The sequence below is a fragment of the Leptosomus discolor genome, chromosome 1 (genome assembly GCF_034619465.1).
Source record: "Leptosomus discolor isolate bLepDis1 chromosome 1, bLepDis1.hap2, whole genome shotgun sequence".
Taxonomy (NCBI): Eukaryota; Metazoa; Chordata; class Aves; order Leptosomiformes; family Leptosomidae; genus Leptosomus; species Leptosomus discolor.
Window position 1 is genome coordinate 216,603,105 of NC_141391.1, and position 18,331 is coordinate 216,621,435.

Consider the following 18,331-nt stretch of genomic DNA (forward strand, 5'->3'; position numbering starts at 1 on the left):
TGAGCACACACAGCTCTAAGGAACAGCACCCTGCTCTTTTTTTTTTTCTTTTTTACAAATAAATGTTCGCAAATATACAAGTTTCTCTTCACCTAACTTCTCAATCTAAATCGAAATTTTGTGTTCCATTCATACTCATGTATTGGTAACTTTAAATTATCTTATGCCCTATGACCCAGCCTGTCCTTTTGTGGCAACCCAATCAGAACAATCAATCTGGAGAAAGAAAGCAAGGCAAATAAACACGAAGGAAGATAACCACAGACTGGTATTTGCTGGAGGATACAGCTTCACAATGATAATGCTTCATCAGCCTTCTGATATTCAACCCCTTCACTACTGCTTACACCATTTCCAAACCTGGCTGCATAATCACAGCTCCAAATGCCAAAGGAAACTCTCGCTCTGCTTGGTGAAATTAAAAAACCATCAGTATTTTCCTTCCCATGAGCAACTAAATTAACGATAACCTGGCTCCTTGTGGATTTAGGTTCTATTACTCTTTTATACGCAACAACCCTCGTTTCTCTGACGTCATCTTCACAAAGAAAGGGAGTTTTATGGCCGGCCCAGAGTTATGCACACAGTGACTGCCCACCAGCACGCTTGCACTGTCTGATCAGAAGCACACGACATCGTAGGGGAGTTGTGCCTCCCTGTCCCATGGTAGGGCATAATCCACCCTCCTCCCAGCCTCCAGAGGGGTCACACAGCAGGTAGTGCTCTAAAACTGTGGCACCATCCTGTACCAACGTCATCACACACCAAAACCTGCCTCCACCACTAATTTCAAACTGCCCTGTTACTTAAAGCTATCATGAGACACATTGGATTTAAGAAGTTATCTTGGAATTTTACTAAAGAGGGAGCAACTGCTTGTTTGCCCTTGTCCCACTGCTCTTCTGCACCCAGTTCCTTCCCTCCAGCTGCTGAATTTCAAATGTGTGTGACAGCCAAGCATGACAAGAACAGCAGCACAACCACTAGCTTCAGGGCCTTCCAAAACCTAGTCTGGCCTATTTGCACACATCGCCCCAAAGCATCTCCCCCCTTCATACTGACCCAAGCTCTCCCAAATCCCCCAGGCTCACTGATGTGTAGGCTTTTCCACAGACTTCCAACACTCTAGGATTCCCCTGGCCCTGCCTTTCTACACTTGGACTCGATTCTTGGGGGTCTTTCCCAACCTAAATGATTCTATACGCATCAGGTGCAGCTGCAGAGGCTCTCGCTACAAGCCTCCACATATCATTATCTCCTCAAAGCTCAACGTTGTTGTCAAACCATCTCTCCTTTCTCACCAGTAATGCTCAAGTTTTCCCAAACTGGGTTACACAGAAGCAGAAACAGCAAGAGGTACCATTCCCTTCCTGGCAACAGAGAACAGCCCTTGTGAAGGGAAGGGACTGGTGAAGAAATCCCGTAATGAGGCTGGAAAGATGAACACAGAAATTTCAAAGCACTGATAAGGTGGAAGGGGAAGGATATTGGATTCAGAGGGGCAAATCTATAACTAAACTGGAGAGGGCCACCGGCGGCGGGGGAAACGGAGAGGGCCACCGGCGGCGGGGGAAACGGAGAGGGCCACCGGCGGCGGGGGAAACGGAGAGGGCCACCGGCGGCGGGGGAAACGGAGAGGGCCACCGGCGGCGGGGGAAACGGAGAGGGCCACCGGCGGCGGGGGAAAGTATGGTAAGAGAGGCCTTTGTAACCATTCTGCAGCAGATCTACCTCCAGGAAGGAGCTTCCCTCGTCTGTCCTGAACACATCCTTCTGAAGATATTTCTAGGAGAGCAACAAAAGTCCTAATATTCAAATAAAGTTGCAACATGCACTGCAAGGATACATCAGAGGTTATTTTCACTTTGCAAGCCAGTTCAACAGCATGAAGATAATCTACCACATATAACACCGGTCAATAATCATATTAGGAAACACTGCAATAGTACCATTGTCACCAATCCACTTGCAAATTTTCAGAAGACATGTAAATAGATTAATTACCGTTAAGAAATCTACCTCTCTGACTAGTCTGGATAAAACTGGTTAATAACCTTGAATTTTTTTCTGGGAAAGAAGGAAGATAAAAACAAATTATATAAGAGGCCATAATGCAATGATACTGCAAGAAAAACAAGCAGTGAAAGTGTGTCCTTATAGGTAAAGGTTAATGAAATAAGAGGAAAAAAAAGTCTTTCACCCAAATATAACTCATCAAAACATCTGCTGATCTCATTAACCAGATTTCTCAGTGGCTGGGAGTTACACGGAAAGATAAATCAAAATGCCAAACTTCTCCATTGTACATTTAAAGCAATCTAACAACTTAGCACTAAATTTTAAAGGGAGTAAAAATTTTCCAGTAGAAGCTGAATATGCAGCAAAAAAAGCATAACCACCTCCATATCAAGTCATAATTTTATTTATCGATGACATGGGCAGTGAAACTCTGCACAAAGTCTGAAAGCAATCACTTCACCTAGAATTAGGTACAAAGAAGCCAGCAACGACAAATAAGTGGATCTTTAACAGCTGTTGTGGTGCGCTCAAATCTAATCTCCTGTTCATTCATTCAAGTTACAACAGGCTGATACATGGATGTTTTGTACCAGTGAGGAGAAAACAGTAATTCCAGAATTTGTTTATTCAGCTCAGATGCAAACTACAGCACATTCAGTCTCATCACTGCTGACTCGAGAAGGATACAAGGAAAAGAATTTAAACAGCATTTGTGACAAGGTCCTGTAAATGAGAATCACTGACTTGGAAATGGAAGTGCAGGAGAATCTGTAAGTACTTTAAGCCTGGAGGATAACGTTTCCAGTTTCCTACGTCCTATACAGCAGCATGTTTATTTTAGAGAATAATCTGAATGTCAAGCTTTAGTAACGAAGTGACAGCACACTTACGTCATGTAATACTAACGGTAGGACACAAGAAGCCAGATTAGAAATAGCCAACGCGCACATTTCAAATATACCCACCACAAAAGCATCAAGGGCACTTGCACTCCTTGCACAGAGCAGGGCTATGTCTCTGTTGAGGAAAGCAGAGGCGACTTACAGCGTTGTAACACGTCTTCCTCCAACTTCAGCGAAAGCGGCTTTACATTTAATTGTCAGCACACAGCTACAGTGTCGTCAACTTGGAAATGTGGTAACTGAAGCTATTTTTCAGCCCAATATTGAGCACTGTATTACTGCTTGTGGTAACTGAAAACTGATTGTAAACAATACAAAACCATAATGTTCACGACTAGTTTCATTATTCAGAAATTATACAAAGGACAAATGTTGAAATGTTTAAAATTCTCACTACGACAATAAACTCACACCTACATCTTTAACAACAGGTAACAAGATCTGCTAACAAAAACAGCTTTTTCAAATGACTCGTCTCTAAACTGATGGAATATTTTCACCATCTCCACCACTGACAGCTTTAGTGTTGTAAGTTGTTAGCGCTAAGAAAAACAAAATACTACAAGAAGGATGCAGCGAGTAGCAGTATTGCCAAAACCAAGCAGATCCTACTCCATTCTGGGAATAAACTGCCTCGAGTAGTCACCAAGTAGCACGTTAACCCAGCATGAATGAGCAAGTGCAAGAGCTAGTAGCATCTCAAATACTAGAAACAGAATTGAAGAATTTAATAAAAGGTGCAAGGAAAAAGAAAGAGGCTGTTCTAGCTGGCAAGGGCTCAGGTATGAAAATCCTAAAGAGAAATCCTGCCAGAGATGCTTCCAGTTAATTCAGAACTGTACGAGGTTCACTTTTTCTTCAAGTAAAACATTGTCTTCTCATCTGCAAATGACAGAGCAGATAAAAAGGAGCCGAGGTGTTCAGCAATCTCTTCAACAGACGGACTAGCACAGAAACAGAAGATTAGTCCTCAGTCAAAACTTAGTTGGCAAATTGATGTAACGTGATATCCAGCGTGCTTCTCAAAAATTACAGTTTCCTTGGGTTTCTGATTAGCACTGAAGTCACTCTTTAGATAAACACTGCTTTCATTAATTCCTTCTACCAGTTTCTGCAGATACCACGTTTTCTACTTCAATTTCAGAATACTCAGTGCCATCTCCCCTGTTGATAAATGTCAATTAGTAACATCATGGATAATTGAGTCCTTTCTCTTATGATAAGCTGCCTCCTCCTCAACAAAAAATTAAAAAAAGGAAAACAAGAAAAAAATAGTCCAGTATCTTGAATGAACCACTCATCTCACCTCTTTCTGTATAAAGCTCCAGAGATTACAGAGAAATTGATTGAAGCCCTTCACGGGATGGGATGAACCACCATATCTCACCCCTAGACTAAATGGCTAGCTTAGATTAGATTCTTACTTTTCAGATGATTAACATTAGGTGAAATCAAACACAGTTAATGAAGCTAAAAATGAGAATCAGATAAACTGGCTTCATGAAGCATTGTCAGAGGTACACCACAAACCTTGCAAGCAAAAGGAAAGAATGTCCTTCATTTATTTTTTAAATTGAATTTTCAAACGACAGGTAGTAGCAACTGAAAACTGCAATTTTCAGTCTAGTGTTCCCTGAAACTTTAGTAATATATCTCAGCATGAGATCATTGAAAAATCAAGGAGTTCAGTACAGGTGCAAACCAGTCTCGGGGAAAAAAAAAATTGCAGCAGTAGCTGATCCTGTTCCCCTGAGGCAGAAGAAAAGAAGCCTCTAAGTGGTTACCTCCTGTTTAACTAAAAAAAAACAACTAGTACAAAGCTTTCAAGAAGCAGCACTATACAATATACTTAACCTGCCTGATCTGACAAGTGATGAAGAGTTTTAGTAACACTTCGCTGCAGCCTGAAGATGAAAGAATGAAACAAAGGGTTTCTTTTCACCTTAATGCCATCAACCACACATTTAAAGTGTTCTTTAAAATCACACTGAAGATTCTCTAACCAGTAAACAAGCTGTGACTGAAAACGTATCATTTACTATTAAAACCACAAGGTTTTATTACTTGCAGGTCTCCTTGTCCTGCACAATGATGTCTTCCTGGTTCATTGGAGTCTTAGTTCAGAAATATTTTGATACATTCTGCCCTCACAGCAGTCCCTCACTTTTCATTTTAGCGGCAGTTGTAGTCAGTGGAGAGAGAATTTGGATAAGGATATATTGCACTATAAAACCAGAGAGAATGCTATACAGCAGAACGACAATTCCCTTGCATAGCGCTATCGAGACTAACACTGGTGAAAGCAAACAGTTCTAATTTAGTAATTGCTTTTATTCCATTAAAATTATCAATATTTTTGGTTTTATTCTTTACGATAGCAAATTCATTCAAACTGCTCCAAATGACTTCTATTCTAACAATCCTTTAAATTACATACCCTGTTATCTTAGCCAGCTATCTTGTCCTTTTGACCGATAATCCCAGGAAGGTCTCTGAAGGACAAAGGAGAAATAGCTGGGGTTTATTCTGGTACCCAGAAACAGCACAGACTAGAGTCAAAGACTAATGTTTTCTCTGAAATTTCAAATAGTTCAATGCCTACTACTGGCAATCTTCAGCACATTTATTTCTCAACATGAGCCAAGAACCTGAGAACGTGTGAACTCTGATTTCTGCAAGAACATACATGGGAGCTTTCTAACGAGGACCGCAACCAACGTGTCCCAGACGGGCATATTCTTTGTCACATTCTGATTTCTAATGGATAATGTAACTGAAATAAAGAAAAAAAATTAAGGGGGGGAAATCGCATCAGATTGTATTTAATGCTAACATTTAAAAAAAATACCAAAAGCCAAAAAAACCCAAAACAACCCAAAAAACACTCTTTCCCCAAGTCCACCTCCAACATTTGATAAACCGGCTGCATTTTGAAAAAGCTCAGCCTAAGGCTAGTTCTGACTCACTGTGCTTCAAGGTCTAAAATTTTGGCAGGATTTAACTACAAACAATTCAGTACTCGGAACTAGTAAAAGGCAATGGCACCAATTCCATGTGAAAATGCATAACCATTTAGTACTCATAAACACTACTACACGCTGGTTTGCAAAGGGCTCCATGAGCTGCGCACAATCTCCTTTTCCCAGGTTAATTTTTTTTGTTTGCTTGTTTTTAGAGATGGTTTCCCTGGCTTTCTTAATTAAGCTTATTGCAGCACTAGGAATTAATACAAGAATCACACACCAGCCACCAACAGTTGTTTTTCAACAGGGTTTTCTGCCAACAACTGGAAGATTATGTTTCAGCATGCACAAACCTTGTGCTTCCACACCAAAAAGCAGGTGGTAACTTGTAACCCACAAGCCATTTCTAAGCAAGTACTCTGGATATCCTTGTCACACTAGCTACGACAAAAATTCCTTTGTATGTGTACCACACAACGACTCCAAAGGATTTTTAGAGCAAACGTCTGCACTCAGTAAACCCTAATAGAGCACATGCAGCCTTAAGCAGAATAGCATGAAATTTAATTTCGCCAAATCCACATGAGACCAAAAGGCACACAGTATGCAGTACACAAGAATTACCTGTTTCTAAGAATATATAGAAACAAAAATGACACTTCTAAATGAATGCCCATTAAAAGATAAATTCTGCCTATCTGCAAAGGGACGCACATTCAGAAAACCATTTGTGAAAGAAAAAACTATGAAAGCAGCTGACTGTCATCGTAATGAATCTCCCTCAGCCTGAGACCTAGTTATTTATGCAACGAGTAGGACAGGACCCGACACAGAGTGCTTTTTCTTTAAATTTCATTTGAAATATCAAAAGTTCTCAATTAGTTGTAAGATGAGAACCCCTAAATAAATCAATCCAATGCCCCCTAATATTCGACAATATTCGTGGGATATATTGTCTCTCTCTCTGATCCCCCTGCAGGAAATAAAAAAACCCAAACCAACACAGAACTCAATCCCACAAGCTCTCAAAAACCCAATTCCTCCATTTGCAGAACCCTTGCAAATCTCACAATTTTGTTTCTTCAGTTCCCTTTGTAAAGCAGAACAACAACAAATAAAGCAATAGCGGAGCAGAAGGAGAGACGGGGGACAGGAATCAATTACTGCAATTCTAGCCTTAAATGCCTCCCACACACAGGCCACCTTTTTCATACAAAGTTGAACATTATAATCTCATTACAACAGAAGAAAAAAAACAGAAGGAGAGAGGAAGGGAGAGACAGATCTCTTCTACATCTGCCCTGTCCTTCTATCAACACAACCAAACTTAAACCAAGTTTATATCACAACATTCTCCAGGTTAACACTAACACATGTCATTTCTTGGAGTGTATTTACACGTATGTATTTCACGCAGTCCGCACCATACTGAAATATAAATAAGGTATTTCAGGAGGCTGGTTGGATTGGCTTTTTTTAATTGTTATTACTAATTTACTTGTAAAAGTTTTGGGTTTTTTTTGTTTCAGGAAAAAAGTTAATCCTTCCTTGAACAGCACAAAATATTAATTCAGTATTAAGGAAAAACAAATAATAATTCTAGCCTACGAGAGCTTGTTTCACCTCCCAACACTCTCCTTCTAAGGATACAGCCCAGAGTGCCTGAGCCATGCCTGTGCTCTCCAGGTCCATTAACTGCACGGTCGGGCTTAGCCCTGCCGCTAGCACTGGCACTTCGGCGACTGCTGGTGAAGCTGCACAAGCAGCTGATTCAGGGAAGAAAAAACACTTACGTTTGACAGAATCTGCACAAAGCTGTTCCAAAAGATGGTGGTCACCAGGACAGAAGTGACACTCCTGCTCCTGTGTGTGCTTCTGTTTCCTTCTCTGAATACACAAGGTTCAGCTAAGGGAGCTAAGCTGGTACAAAGCCCTCCTCGTAGGGTGTTCCTACGTTTAGAGGATTTATATCTAACCCCGACGTTAGAGGGTTTATTACAGGGACAGACACAGACACGAGATGGCTAGATGAGGTTAGCTGTACTATCAGACTATAAGCTTAAATACATGACATTTGCATGGGAAGTTCCAACACCTTTTGCCATTTGTTCTCGTGCTACCTTTAGGCGTTTGCTGGAGGTGGCTGTTGTTCCACAGGACGTATCCGCACTGCAAATGTAATTCAAGTGGGCAGCCCAAAGGCGCAGCCTGGACGACATCTCAAAGGCAGTACTTCAGTGCAGAAGCAAAACACGACGTTTGAATTGGGAATACAGCATGAAAGAGTACCCCAGGCACATCCAGGCTTTTTCATTTACACCTTGAAAAATTTCTGTTTGTAAGCGAGACAAGCATTCATAAGGGTCTAGATGTTCCTCTTCTACAGTTACAGACCTTTTCCATATTCAACAACCCAAGTCTTTTAAAAAATTAAATTAGGGCTTTTTGCCTACTCTAATATTCTTATCAGGTCTACCCAACCCTCCACTAATTACACATCATCTTTTTGATGAAGTTAATACTGTACTTTGAGGACACTGAATGAAGTATGCCCTTCCACAGAGCTGAACTCCAAATTACTACAAACTAAAAGAAAAAAAAAAACAAAACCACAAAACAGATGTACAACTTGCATTATTTGCTGGTTTTTCCTTCTAATTTCAGTACCATTTTACAAGGACATACCCAGCCCCCTGAAAGCGTTCACAGAACACCTTGATGTCACACAGACAGTGAGAACTTTAATTTATGCAGTACTTGCTTCAACTCCTGTGCATAATTCTACCTTCCCTATATTCACACAATCCAGTGACATGAATGCCAGGCACAACTAAAGATTTGCTGTTACAGTGACAGCATTAAAAGCTTGGCATCTTTAGCAGTCTAGTGAGTTACAAGACGTTTCACCTTTTGATAATAAAATACTTCCATCAATAGTGAACCTTTAACCTGCAGAATATCAATATACAGCATGGAGAATAAAGTTATCAGCAAGAAACTCAGTACAACTAAGTGGCAACACAGCAAGCCACGTGAAAGCAGGAGTGAGCACTGCAGCATCACTTATTATAGAATCATAGATTCGTTAGGTTGGAACAGACCTCCGAGATCATCAAGTCCAACCGTTGACCTAATACCACCGTGTCCACTAAACCATGTCTAGAAGTGCTACATCACATTTTTTTCACACCTCCAGGGATGGTGACTCCACCACTTCCCTGGGCAGCCTGTTCCAATGTTTGACCGCTCTTTTGGTAAAGAAATTTGTCCTAATGTCCATCTAAACTTCCTCTTGTGCAGCTTGAGGCCATTTCCTCTTCTCCCATCACTTGTTACTTGGGAGAAGAGACCAACCCCCACCTCACCACAACCTCCTCTCAGGCAGTTGCAGAGAGCGATGAGGTCTCCCCTCAGCCTCCTCTTCTCCAGGCTGAACACCCCCAGTTCCCTCAGCCGCTCCTCACAGACCTGTTCTCCAGACCCCTCACCAGCTCCGTTGCCCTTCTCTGGACACGCTCCAGCACCTCCATGTCCTTCTTGCAGGGAGGGGCCCAAAACTGCACCCACCATTCGAGGGGCGGCCTCACCAGTGCCCAGTACAGGGGCACAATCCCCTTCCTGCTCCTGCTGGCCACACCATGGCTGACACAGGCCAGGATGCTGTTGGCCTTCTTGGCCATCTGGGCACACTGCTGGCTCATGTTCAGCTGGCTGTGACCAGCACCCCCAGGCAGCTTTCCAGCCACCCATTCCCAAGCCCGTAGCACTGCATGCAAGAACATCCAAGATTGCTTGCCTAAATTTAGATTATGCATCAAAAAAACACATACCCTGAGCAGGCTATTGCCTGGGTGTCAGAAGCTTCCCATGAAGCTGCCCTTCCTCTACAAGAGGCTCTATTACACCATGTATCTACTTCCTTCACAAAGAGCAGAAGGATGAATCTTACTCAAGAAAGTGGCCAAATATTCTTTGGAATGTATTCTTGCCATGAGAGCGACATTAGAGGCTTCCAAGATTTTGGGACCAAAAGCCCATGCAAGTCATCACTATTTCTCACAAATATCTCTGCATTCCTTTGAAAAAAAACTTCCCCCCCTTGGAGGTCAGGGGGAAGTCAAAACAAAACCACAAGTATACCATCGAAAACAAACCACATATTATTCTGTGAGACTCAAATCATGGCATTCCAGGCTACCAGTGGTCCACAGACCAGCTCAGTTTGAAGAAAGGTTGCAAAACCCTGTCAGCGATTGAAAGAAACTGTCTGAGATTTACAGGTGTCTCACAGCAAAGTAAACAGCAGGGGATCAACCCAGCCATTGCTAAAAGTCTGGGTTTTTTTCCTTTCCCAAAAATAAGAGGAACTCTACAAAATGAAAATCACAGAAATATCAGTTTACTTCATCTGTCAGTTTATGCAGAGAAAAAGTGTTGTTGCAACAAAAAGGTAGATGAAAACAATTAACACCTTAAAGGGCACAGAAGTAACAGGATTTATTTGCAGAGGATTCTTGCTTAACCAGCATAAATTTAGCCAAACTCTAAGTTTCCACATACTCAAAAAGTGAAAATACAAAATAATTCAAAGTTACAAACAATAATGCAGAGCCTCCCACAGCATTTATCATGAGGTATCCCAGTCTTACTTTTCTTCATGCAGCATCTGACCATCCAAAATCACTAGTACCATGAGTACATGCTGTAACTCTCCACATTAAGAAAAGTTATCTTCCTAAAAGCCAGACAAGGAGCAAGGGCAATGACTCTGGTGTACAAGCTCTCAGCCACATTCTTGTGGGCTGCACATTGCAAGAGACCAGTCCAGGCGGTCAGAATGGTCCCTTCTCATGTTATAAGGATTAAAAATGCTCTGTTGCACTTAGCAAACTTATTTTCACACACCCTACTATCAAACCACAGGATCACAGAATCATTCAGGTTGGAAGGGGCTTCAGGAAGTCATTTTGTCAAACTCTCTGCTCAAAGCAGGGTCAGCCTTGAGATAAGACCAGATTGCTGAAGGGTTTATCCACTCAAATCTTTCAAGCGTCTACAGACGGAGACTGCATCAGCCTCGCTGGGAAACCTTTTCCAATGCCTGACTGGTCTCATCATGACCAAATTTTTCCTTATTGTCATTCTGAACCTCTCCTGCTTTAATGTCCACCATCTTTTGCATCACCATGAAGAACCTGGGCCAGCTTCTCAATAAGCCCCATAGTTATGGGAAGACTGCTATTTGGCTTCCTCAAAACCTTCTCTGCTTCACCTTGAACAAGCCAGATTTCCTCAGCCTCTCCTCACAGGGAAGGCACTCCAGATCCTGATCTTTGCTGAATTGGTTCCAGCTCCTTTTCAGCAGTTACTCCTCAGACAGGCAGTCCCCAGCCTGCACCGAGGCAAGGAGTTACTCCTTTCCTCGTGCAGGACTTCGCATTTGTCCTTGTTGAATTGCATGAGGTTCCTGTTGGCTGATTCCTCCAGCCTGTCTAGGTCCCTCTGGATAACCCTGCCCTCAAACGTTTGGACTGCATCCCCCCAATTTGTGATCATCTGCACTGAACTCCACCTCCTCCTCCAGGACACTGATAAAGCTGTTCAACAGGACAAACACCTGCAGAGCCCTACATGATACCAGCCTCCAGGCAGAGTATGACCCATGAGCCACAACCTTTTGACTCTGGCCATCCAACCCAACTTGTCATCCAGTTACCCACACTGCAACATCCTGACTGTGATACAGGTCTATTATGAGAGACAGCGTTGGACACCTTGATGAAGCTGAGGTAAGAAACACCTACTGCACTCCCCTCATCCACAAATCCACTCATTTTCTAGTCTGTCTCTGCTTCCACCTTCTGCTGACCTCACTTGTACTCTGAAGCTCTATCATGACCTCCCTGTTTAACCAGACCAGCCTCCCAACATATCCATCCATTTTCCCCAGTACTGGAATGGACCATTCTTGCACTAGGAAGAAACTGTCCTTAAGGACCTCACAGCTTTCTTGAGCTTATCCCTCAAAGCTGCCTCCTATGGGATCCCACCAACTAGCTTTCTTCATAAGCTGAAGCTTGCTCTCCTAAAGTTCAGTTAAATCCTGGTTGCATCTCCAACTAGAACCTAATTCTTCAAATACCAAGTCCTGTACATCTCAACAAGACTTCCTTACATGTTTCCAACTGAGCAAAGATACCCGGGGCCACCAAAACACCACTAAAAGACAGACACCAATACAACAATTAAAAGGCATCATTCCACATAAACGAACAAAGCTAAGAAATATTTTTTTTCTCCACTAGAAACATGCAAGGTCTAACCCAATTTCTGAGGAGGCATCAGCAGTGCTCGTTTTATGACACACCTATGCAATACACAGTACTGGACAACAGCAGGTCCTTGACTGGTTTGTTTCATGAGCACAGTATAGTAACAATAACCAACAACAGAGTAAAGAAAAAAAAAAAGAGAAAAATCCTCTGTGTCCTCAGTGTAATCTGTTTCTGCAAAGGGAAAAAAAAAAGGCCATCTGAGATGCAGAGACTCCTGATAAAAATAAGCTTTTTTTTTTATATAAGACTATTAGCTTTTCAGATATCCACTAAGCTAAAACAAATTAAACCATTCCCTTTGTCCATTACGACCAAAGATTTAGGTATAATACACACTCAGGAAAAAAAAGGGCTCGTTGTCTGACCAAATTACTTTTCATCAATATTGCTTAAGGAATTACAGACATACTTTAAAGATTTTACACTTGTTAAATATTTTAGTGCATTTAATATTACTCAGAAGTCAGAAAATGATCCAAGCAAGCTAGGATGCTTTAAGATGTAGTATTTAGATGTCAGATTTCATTGTAAGTGTATGTAATTTCATTTTCCGACCCCAATTTGAAGTCAATAAATTCATCATATATTGGCAAGTAACAAGATACACATTTTTTTCATGTCATCTAATCCATTATTCCTCCACAAAAAGCTATCAAAGGCTTGACTTAAAGAAAGGGTTGTTTTTAATAGCTCTAATGTTTCTCCCTCTAGACATCTTTTTTTTGTTTTGTAGAGAAGTGTTATTTATCTAGACTATATAAGGATATAAACACAGCCTAGCAAACTGTAAGGTTTGAAAGCTGCCCATCTGGCAATCCAAAAGCCAGAGCCAGCCTCCAAACACCACCATCCTTGGACAACTCTTTTTTCAGAAGCAGAGAGTGATCCACCCTGTCAGAAAAAAACAAGTCACTATCACCAGATTCACAAACGGGACAGGAGGAGCTACCTGCCTGGAGAGAGGTGTCTCTCCCTCTCTCTCATTAACAGGTCAAGAGGCTTTACCAAGAAACTAAGCCCCAGGACTGTTGCATCACAGCAGGAAGATCCCCAGATTTGGGATTCAGCCCCCACAGCCATCCACAGAGAGCAGTTCAATCTGGAGCGATCAGAGCACCGGCTCTGAAGCGAGAGCCCTTCCTGTAATGACACCTTATCACACAAAGACAGGCTCTGACAAGTTAGACGTAGCTACAGAATAAACAAATAGGTTGCTGTTCTTACAGCATCAAAGAAATTCAATCATTTGTAATTCCCCATCAAAAAACATTCAATGAAAGAGCAATGGATGGTGGGGTAACGTGTACTTAAGTATAATTTAATCCTCTTAAATACAAGTCATTTTAGCAACTGAGGTACAACACCGATTATAGTTTCCTGGGGAAATACAAGCACTTCACCTAAATCACTAGTCCTTAAAGCAAAAATACGCGTCAGGTTTCCCAGGCTCGTGAATGGTCAAGCGATTCATTAAGCCTTTCAGTAAACAAAAATAAAAAAGAACTATTTCCAGCAGACAAAGAGAAACAAAATAAAGGATGAAGATACGGACATACTGTGAATTAGCAAAGAATTACTGGGGTATTACAGCCTTCACCTCTAGTCACAGCACCCCAAAAAAAAAAAAAAAAAAATCACAGATGCCTCTTGACAAGGCTGCTCCCACAACTCAGGTTTAAGGATGAAAAAGCAACAAGCACCCTCACGAAAGTAGGTAGGATGTACAAGTATTATTTCATATAAATCCTTACCTAGAACCATTTCTTCATCACAGTAAAACACACGTACATAACGAGAAGGCTACTCTTTAATCAACAAAAAAATGGACAGTCTGGCAGGGCATGCATGAAACTATAGGCCTGCTCCATTCCAACCTTCCTTAAGCAAGCACGAAATTCTAACCGATTTTATTGGGCAAACCACGTTTCACAAGCCAAGTGACAGTTGAAGTCATTTACAGCACTGCTATTTTCCTTGCCTTGGCTATGCCACAGTCTTCTTGCTCATAAACTGTAAAAACAAGCCTCAAAACCAGCATCATTCGGGAGCCCCGACCTTTGTAAAACATCCTGTGTTGGATTTGCTTGACATCTGATCTCTTCACCCCGCTATTCCTAGAGGGCAGCTCATCTCATCCTGAAGGAGCATTCTTAAATAAGCCAGATGAACTGTCCCCCAAAATGTCATCTTCTTTCTACTGATTACAGAGGGAGCCCAGCTCAGATAGACAGCTACACCACAGACACCTTCAATTAAGCAACAGGAAACCAACTTCCCATGCTTCAGATGAAAGAAAGATGCTACATTCTGATCATTCAAGCCTTGCTGCAAGGCCTTCTACTGCCACAGGGCTTGTTTTTAATCAGTGTCGAGGTTTGGTGGGATTTTTTGTAAGTATCAAGGCAAAAGGCCCTTAGGGAATACAGCTATCATTAATATTTCTGGAGCACTGGTAAGAAGCTTTACTTAAACCTTAGAGGTTTCACAGAGTGGACAAACATAAATCACATGCTCTGATCTCCACCCTTCATTTTCACCCCTTCAGCAGCTACGTCATATTCACTGTGCCGCAGTCATTTAAATCAGAGCACAGGCTGCCTGGCGTGAAGCCCCTTTGATGCATTTGAACAGGTCCCAGTGAAATACAAAAAGTTAAGGAAGTCATCATTTTGAGCCACCAGTCTGTATAAACAGCATGTGACTTATTTTCAGCATTCCATGACGTGAAAATGTTAATGTTTGCTTAAGTATATTTCAACAGAAGCTCACTACACTAAAATTCAGTGTTAAGTACGCAAGAATTTTCACTTCAGAACTCACTACGTATCTGGAATGGATATTTGCTTTCTTGTTCTCTCTGTTTTTTCTGTTCTTTAAAGAAAGTCTTTAACAATGGACAATACTGTAGAACACCAAGTCTAATAAGCAGCTGGTTTACACTTTAATGTCAGTCAGAAGAAAACAAAGAGTCATTTAACTCGTCCAAAAGCCTGCAAACTGCTTCCTCCTTCAAAAGGAGTTAAGCAAAAACGTTAACATCAAAAAATCACCTCTACAGAACGGCAGTGAGCTCGTTACAACGCTCTGAATGGCACGTTGGACTTTCTTCCTCCCGTTAAAACGCAGAAAAACATTCCCCTACCTGCACCAGATGCCGATCGGTGCTGAGACGCCGGTCTGCCACCGGGTGAGGAAGGTTCCTTCATACGATCGATGACACTGTCAGACAGCTGAAAGACAGAACCCCCAACCCAGAGTCAGACAGCATCTCCTCCTCTACGCCCATCAACCTGCTCCTTCCCCCAAAACGAAGCAAAACTTTACAAAAAGCACACAGAGCCCCAAAATAAGACACGACAGCTGCTAAAATTCTATCCACGATGCAAAAGAAGGTTTGTATTTCCCCTTATTTGTGGGGTGAGCGTTCATGCCTGGGTGCAATTAGAGTGAACAAGGTTATTCTGGCTCTCGCAGAACACAAGGATATAAGAACAAAACACAGACTACAGGGAAGGGTAAAGGAAACAACACCCTTTGACACCCTGCTTGTGATCCGTCAGCCTTTTTGCCTTCCTCAGTTACTTGGATGACAGTTCAATGTCACACTGGACAGGTGCAGAGCACTTAACCCAGGAGGGATTTCTTCCTAATAAAGCCCTCAAAATACGTGTGCAACCCAAGTGGTCACAGCAAACGTAGTCAACCACTAAGCTCACTCTAACATCGACACAGGCACACAGAAAAACACCATCACAAATTATACAGAACCAATGGATGGTAACATCCAGTTTCAACCCATCTTGGCCCACAGAAAAAATGAACAGAAGGTAAAGTAATAACATGACAGCTTTTGTTTTCCAACTTACAGCTTTCTATGGTTTCCTTGAACATCAACTCTATCCAAATACCGTTTTGACCACCCATGGGAACTAATTTTATTTAGAAAATTCTTTACTACACCTACAACATGACATCTCACTGGCAGAAATCTGTTACAGAGATTTTGATAAAATCTGCAATCTCATACGCAAGTCTAAAATTTCTTCAGTATACAATTTCTTAACACAACCCTTAAAACTCACAATTTAACACCACACAGTTAAGTTTTAAGTATGCAAATAGTTGCATACGTCCCACTTCTGGATGCTCTACTAACATTTATTCAGTGAAGCTACATTTTCCAAGTGGCCATCATATCACTCAGTTTTTATTCCCAGTATTTCAAGACCCAGGACACTTTAGTCAAACTCCAATAGCCCTTCCCAGTATCTAAGCACGGTTCAGAGCAGATGAACTCCGCTGTGAACACTTACATTACTGTCACCCCTTTGCCTGAAAGTGCTAAATGACCAGAACCGAAAAATATCAGCATGCTGAAACAGGCAGCAGTTACTACCACAGCTCATTCGGCAACACTCCTCCCTACGAGGGGTAATAAAAAATAAAAGACAACTTCTCATCCTTCCGTATATGAACTAGTGTCTTAGAAGCATAGAATGCATCAGGTTGGAAGGGACTTCTAAAGGACATCTAGTCCAACCCCCTACAATAAGCAAGGACATGTCTAACTAGGTCAGGTCTTGGACTGAAGCATGGCTAAGCTACATTTCTCAAAGTGCCTTGTGTCACAAACTATTTTCTGGTATATTACAGGCAAGGCCATGCCATAAATAGGAAAAGAACGGAAATACTTCTGCGGGTAAGAAGAAGTCGGATAGACCCCATGAAAGAGAGGGGGACAGGGGAAAGGGAGGAGCTCTCATGGGTAGAGGTCAGGGAAAGACAAAACTAACTCTGCTAGTTACACATCTCTCCTACTACTCTTCTGCCGCCCATCTGTGGAAGCCGGGCTGAGGGCAAGGCTCCCTGACGACAGCTTCCTCGTCACGACGTGCTTCTTGTCACGACAGCCCCCTCCAGGCTGCACCTGAGCCCCACGGCTCTCGCCGGTCCCCTAAAAGACCCAACTGAAAGGGGGCGGGAAAAGGGGTGGAGGTCACGGCGGGAGAGGGGATGGAAACGGAGGAGAAGCACCCGCGGGGCGTGAGGGGACAGGGACGGGAGTGCTGAGGCAGAACAAGACGAGGGACCGGGGCGGGCCGAGGCAGGCCCCGAGTGTCCCGGGGGATCCCGGCGAGAACCCCAGGCCCGGGGGAGCCCCGCTCTCACCCGCACTCCCTTCACCACCGTGATGTTCTCATTCTCGTCCGCCTCGAAGGTGACGCGCCGGGTGCTGCTCCCGCCGCCGCCCATCTTCGCCCGGCGCCAACAGGCCGCGGCCAGGGACGGCCCCAAGGAGACTCGCCGTCCCCGCTGCCAACGCGCCCCGCAACAACGCCGCCTTTCATTGGCCCGCCGCTCGCCTCACCCCGCCCCCAGCGCGTAGAACCCCGGTCGCTATTGGCTGCGAAGCCGTAGCCATGGAAACCGCGCACCCCCGGCCGAAGTGCTGCGAGGTACCCGGAAAGGGTGCGGAAACTTTTTCGGTTTAAACTTCACGGGGGAGCAGACTACGGGTCCCAGGATGCTCAGCGCCAGGCGGCGGGGGGGGGCGGGAGCTGCGGGACCGCGCAGTGCCCGCTGGGTAATGTAGTTCTCCCTATCCCCGGGCTGGGCCTTGGCTGCGGGGCCGCGCTGAGCGCGGAGAAATGTCTGCCCTCATGGCCCATGGGGGGCTCTGCCGGGGCACAGCCCCGCTCTGAGGGGATTTTCGGGACCCTCCCGAGCTCTGCTCGACCCGCTGGGACTAAGGGGCGGGGGGGGTGCGCCTGCTCTCCCTCAGCGAGGCCTCGCTAATGGCGCGGTGTGGGGTGAGTGGCCCAGGCTTCTGCTGGTGCCTCGTCCCATTCTGCACATTGCAACGGCATAAAATTACCGTTAGCATAGCCCCTTCGGGCATCTGATTTTCTTTCCAAGGGATGGATAATGTTAATAACGCATCACAGGTTTTCTTTTCAGCCTACCATATAAACTGCCTTGGGATCTGGCTGTTCTGTGAGTAAAATCACCCCTGTAGATTCCACGGCCTGTCTTGATGGCCAGAAGCGCAGAGATGCCTGCTGGGAAGACATCTGAAAGGGAAAAAAAAGGTGTTCTTTAGTGTATAATATCA

At 43.4% G+C, this 18,331-nt stretch overlaps 1 protein-coding gene across 5 annotated transcripts in view; it reads right to left on the minus strand.

Annotated features, from left to right (window-relative positions):
* Positions 1 to 17,476, minus strand: part of CHCHD3 (coiled-coil-helix-coiled-coil-helix domain containing 3) — a 163,858-nt gene extending 146,382 nt beyond the window's left edge. For 3 of the 5 annotated variants that reach the window (XM_086475024.1, XM_086475015.1, XM_086475030.1), the window contains exons 1-2: positions 17,389 to 17,476; positions 15,362 to 15,449 (exon numbers count right to left, since the gene is read on the minus strand). In XM_086475024.1, coding sequence (XP_086331150.1) covers positions 15,362 to 15,449; positions 17,389 to 17,472 — 172 coding nt within the window. In that variant the 5' untranslated portion in view covers positions 17,473 to 17,476. Of the gene's footprint in view, positions 1 to 9,192; positions 9,204 to 15,361; positions 15,450 to 17,388 lie in introns of all 5 variants that reach the window. The other 2 variants (XM_086475038.1, XM_086475048.1) reach the window with 1 other exon arrangement.
* Positions 17,477 to 18,331: the final 855 nt, after the last annotated feature.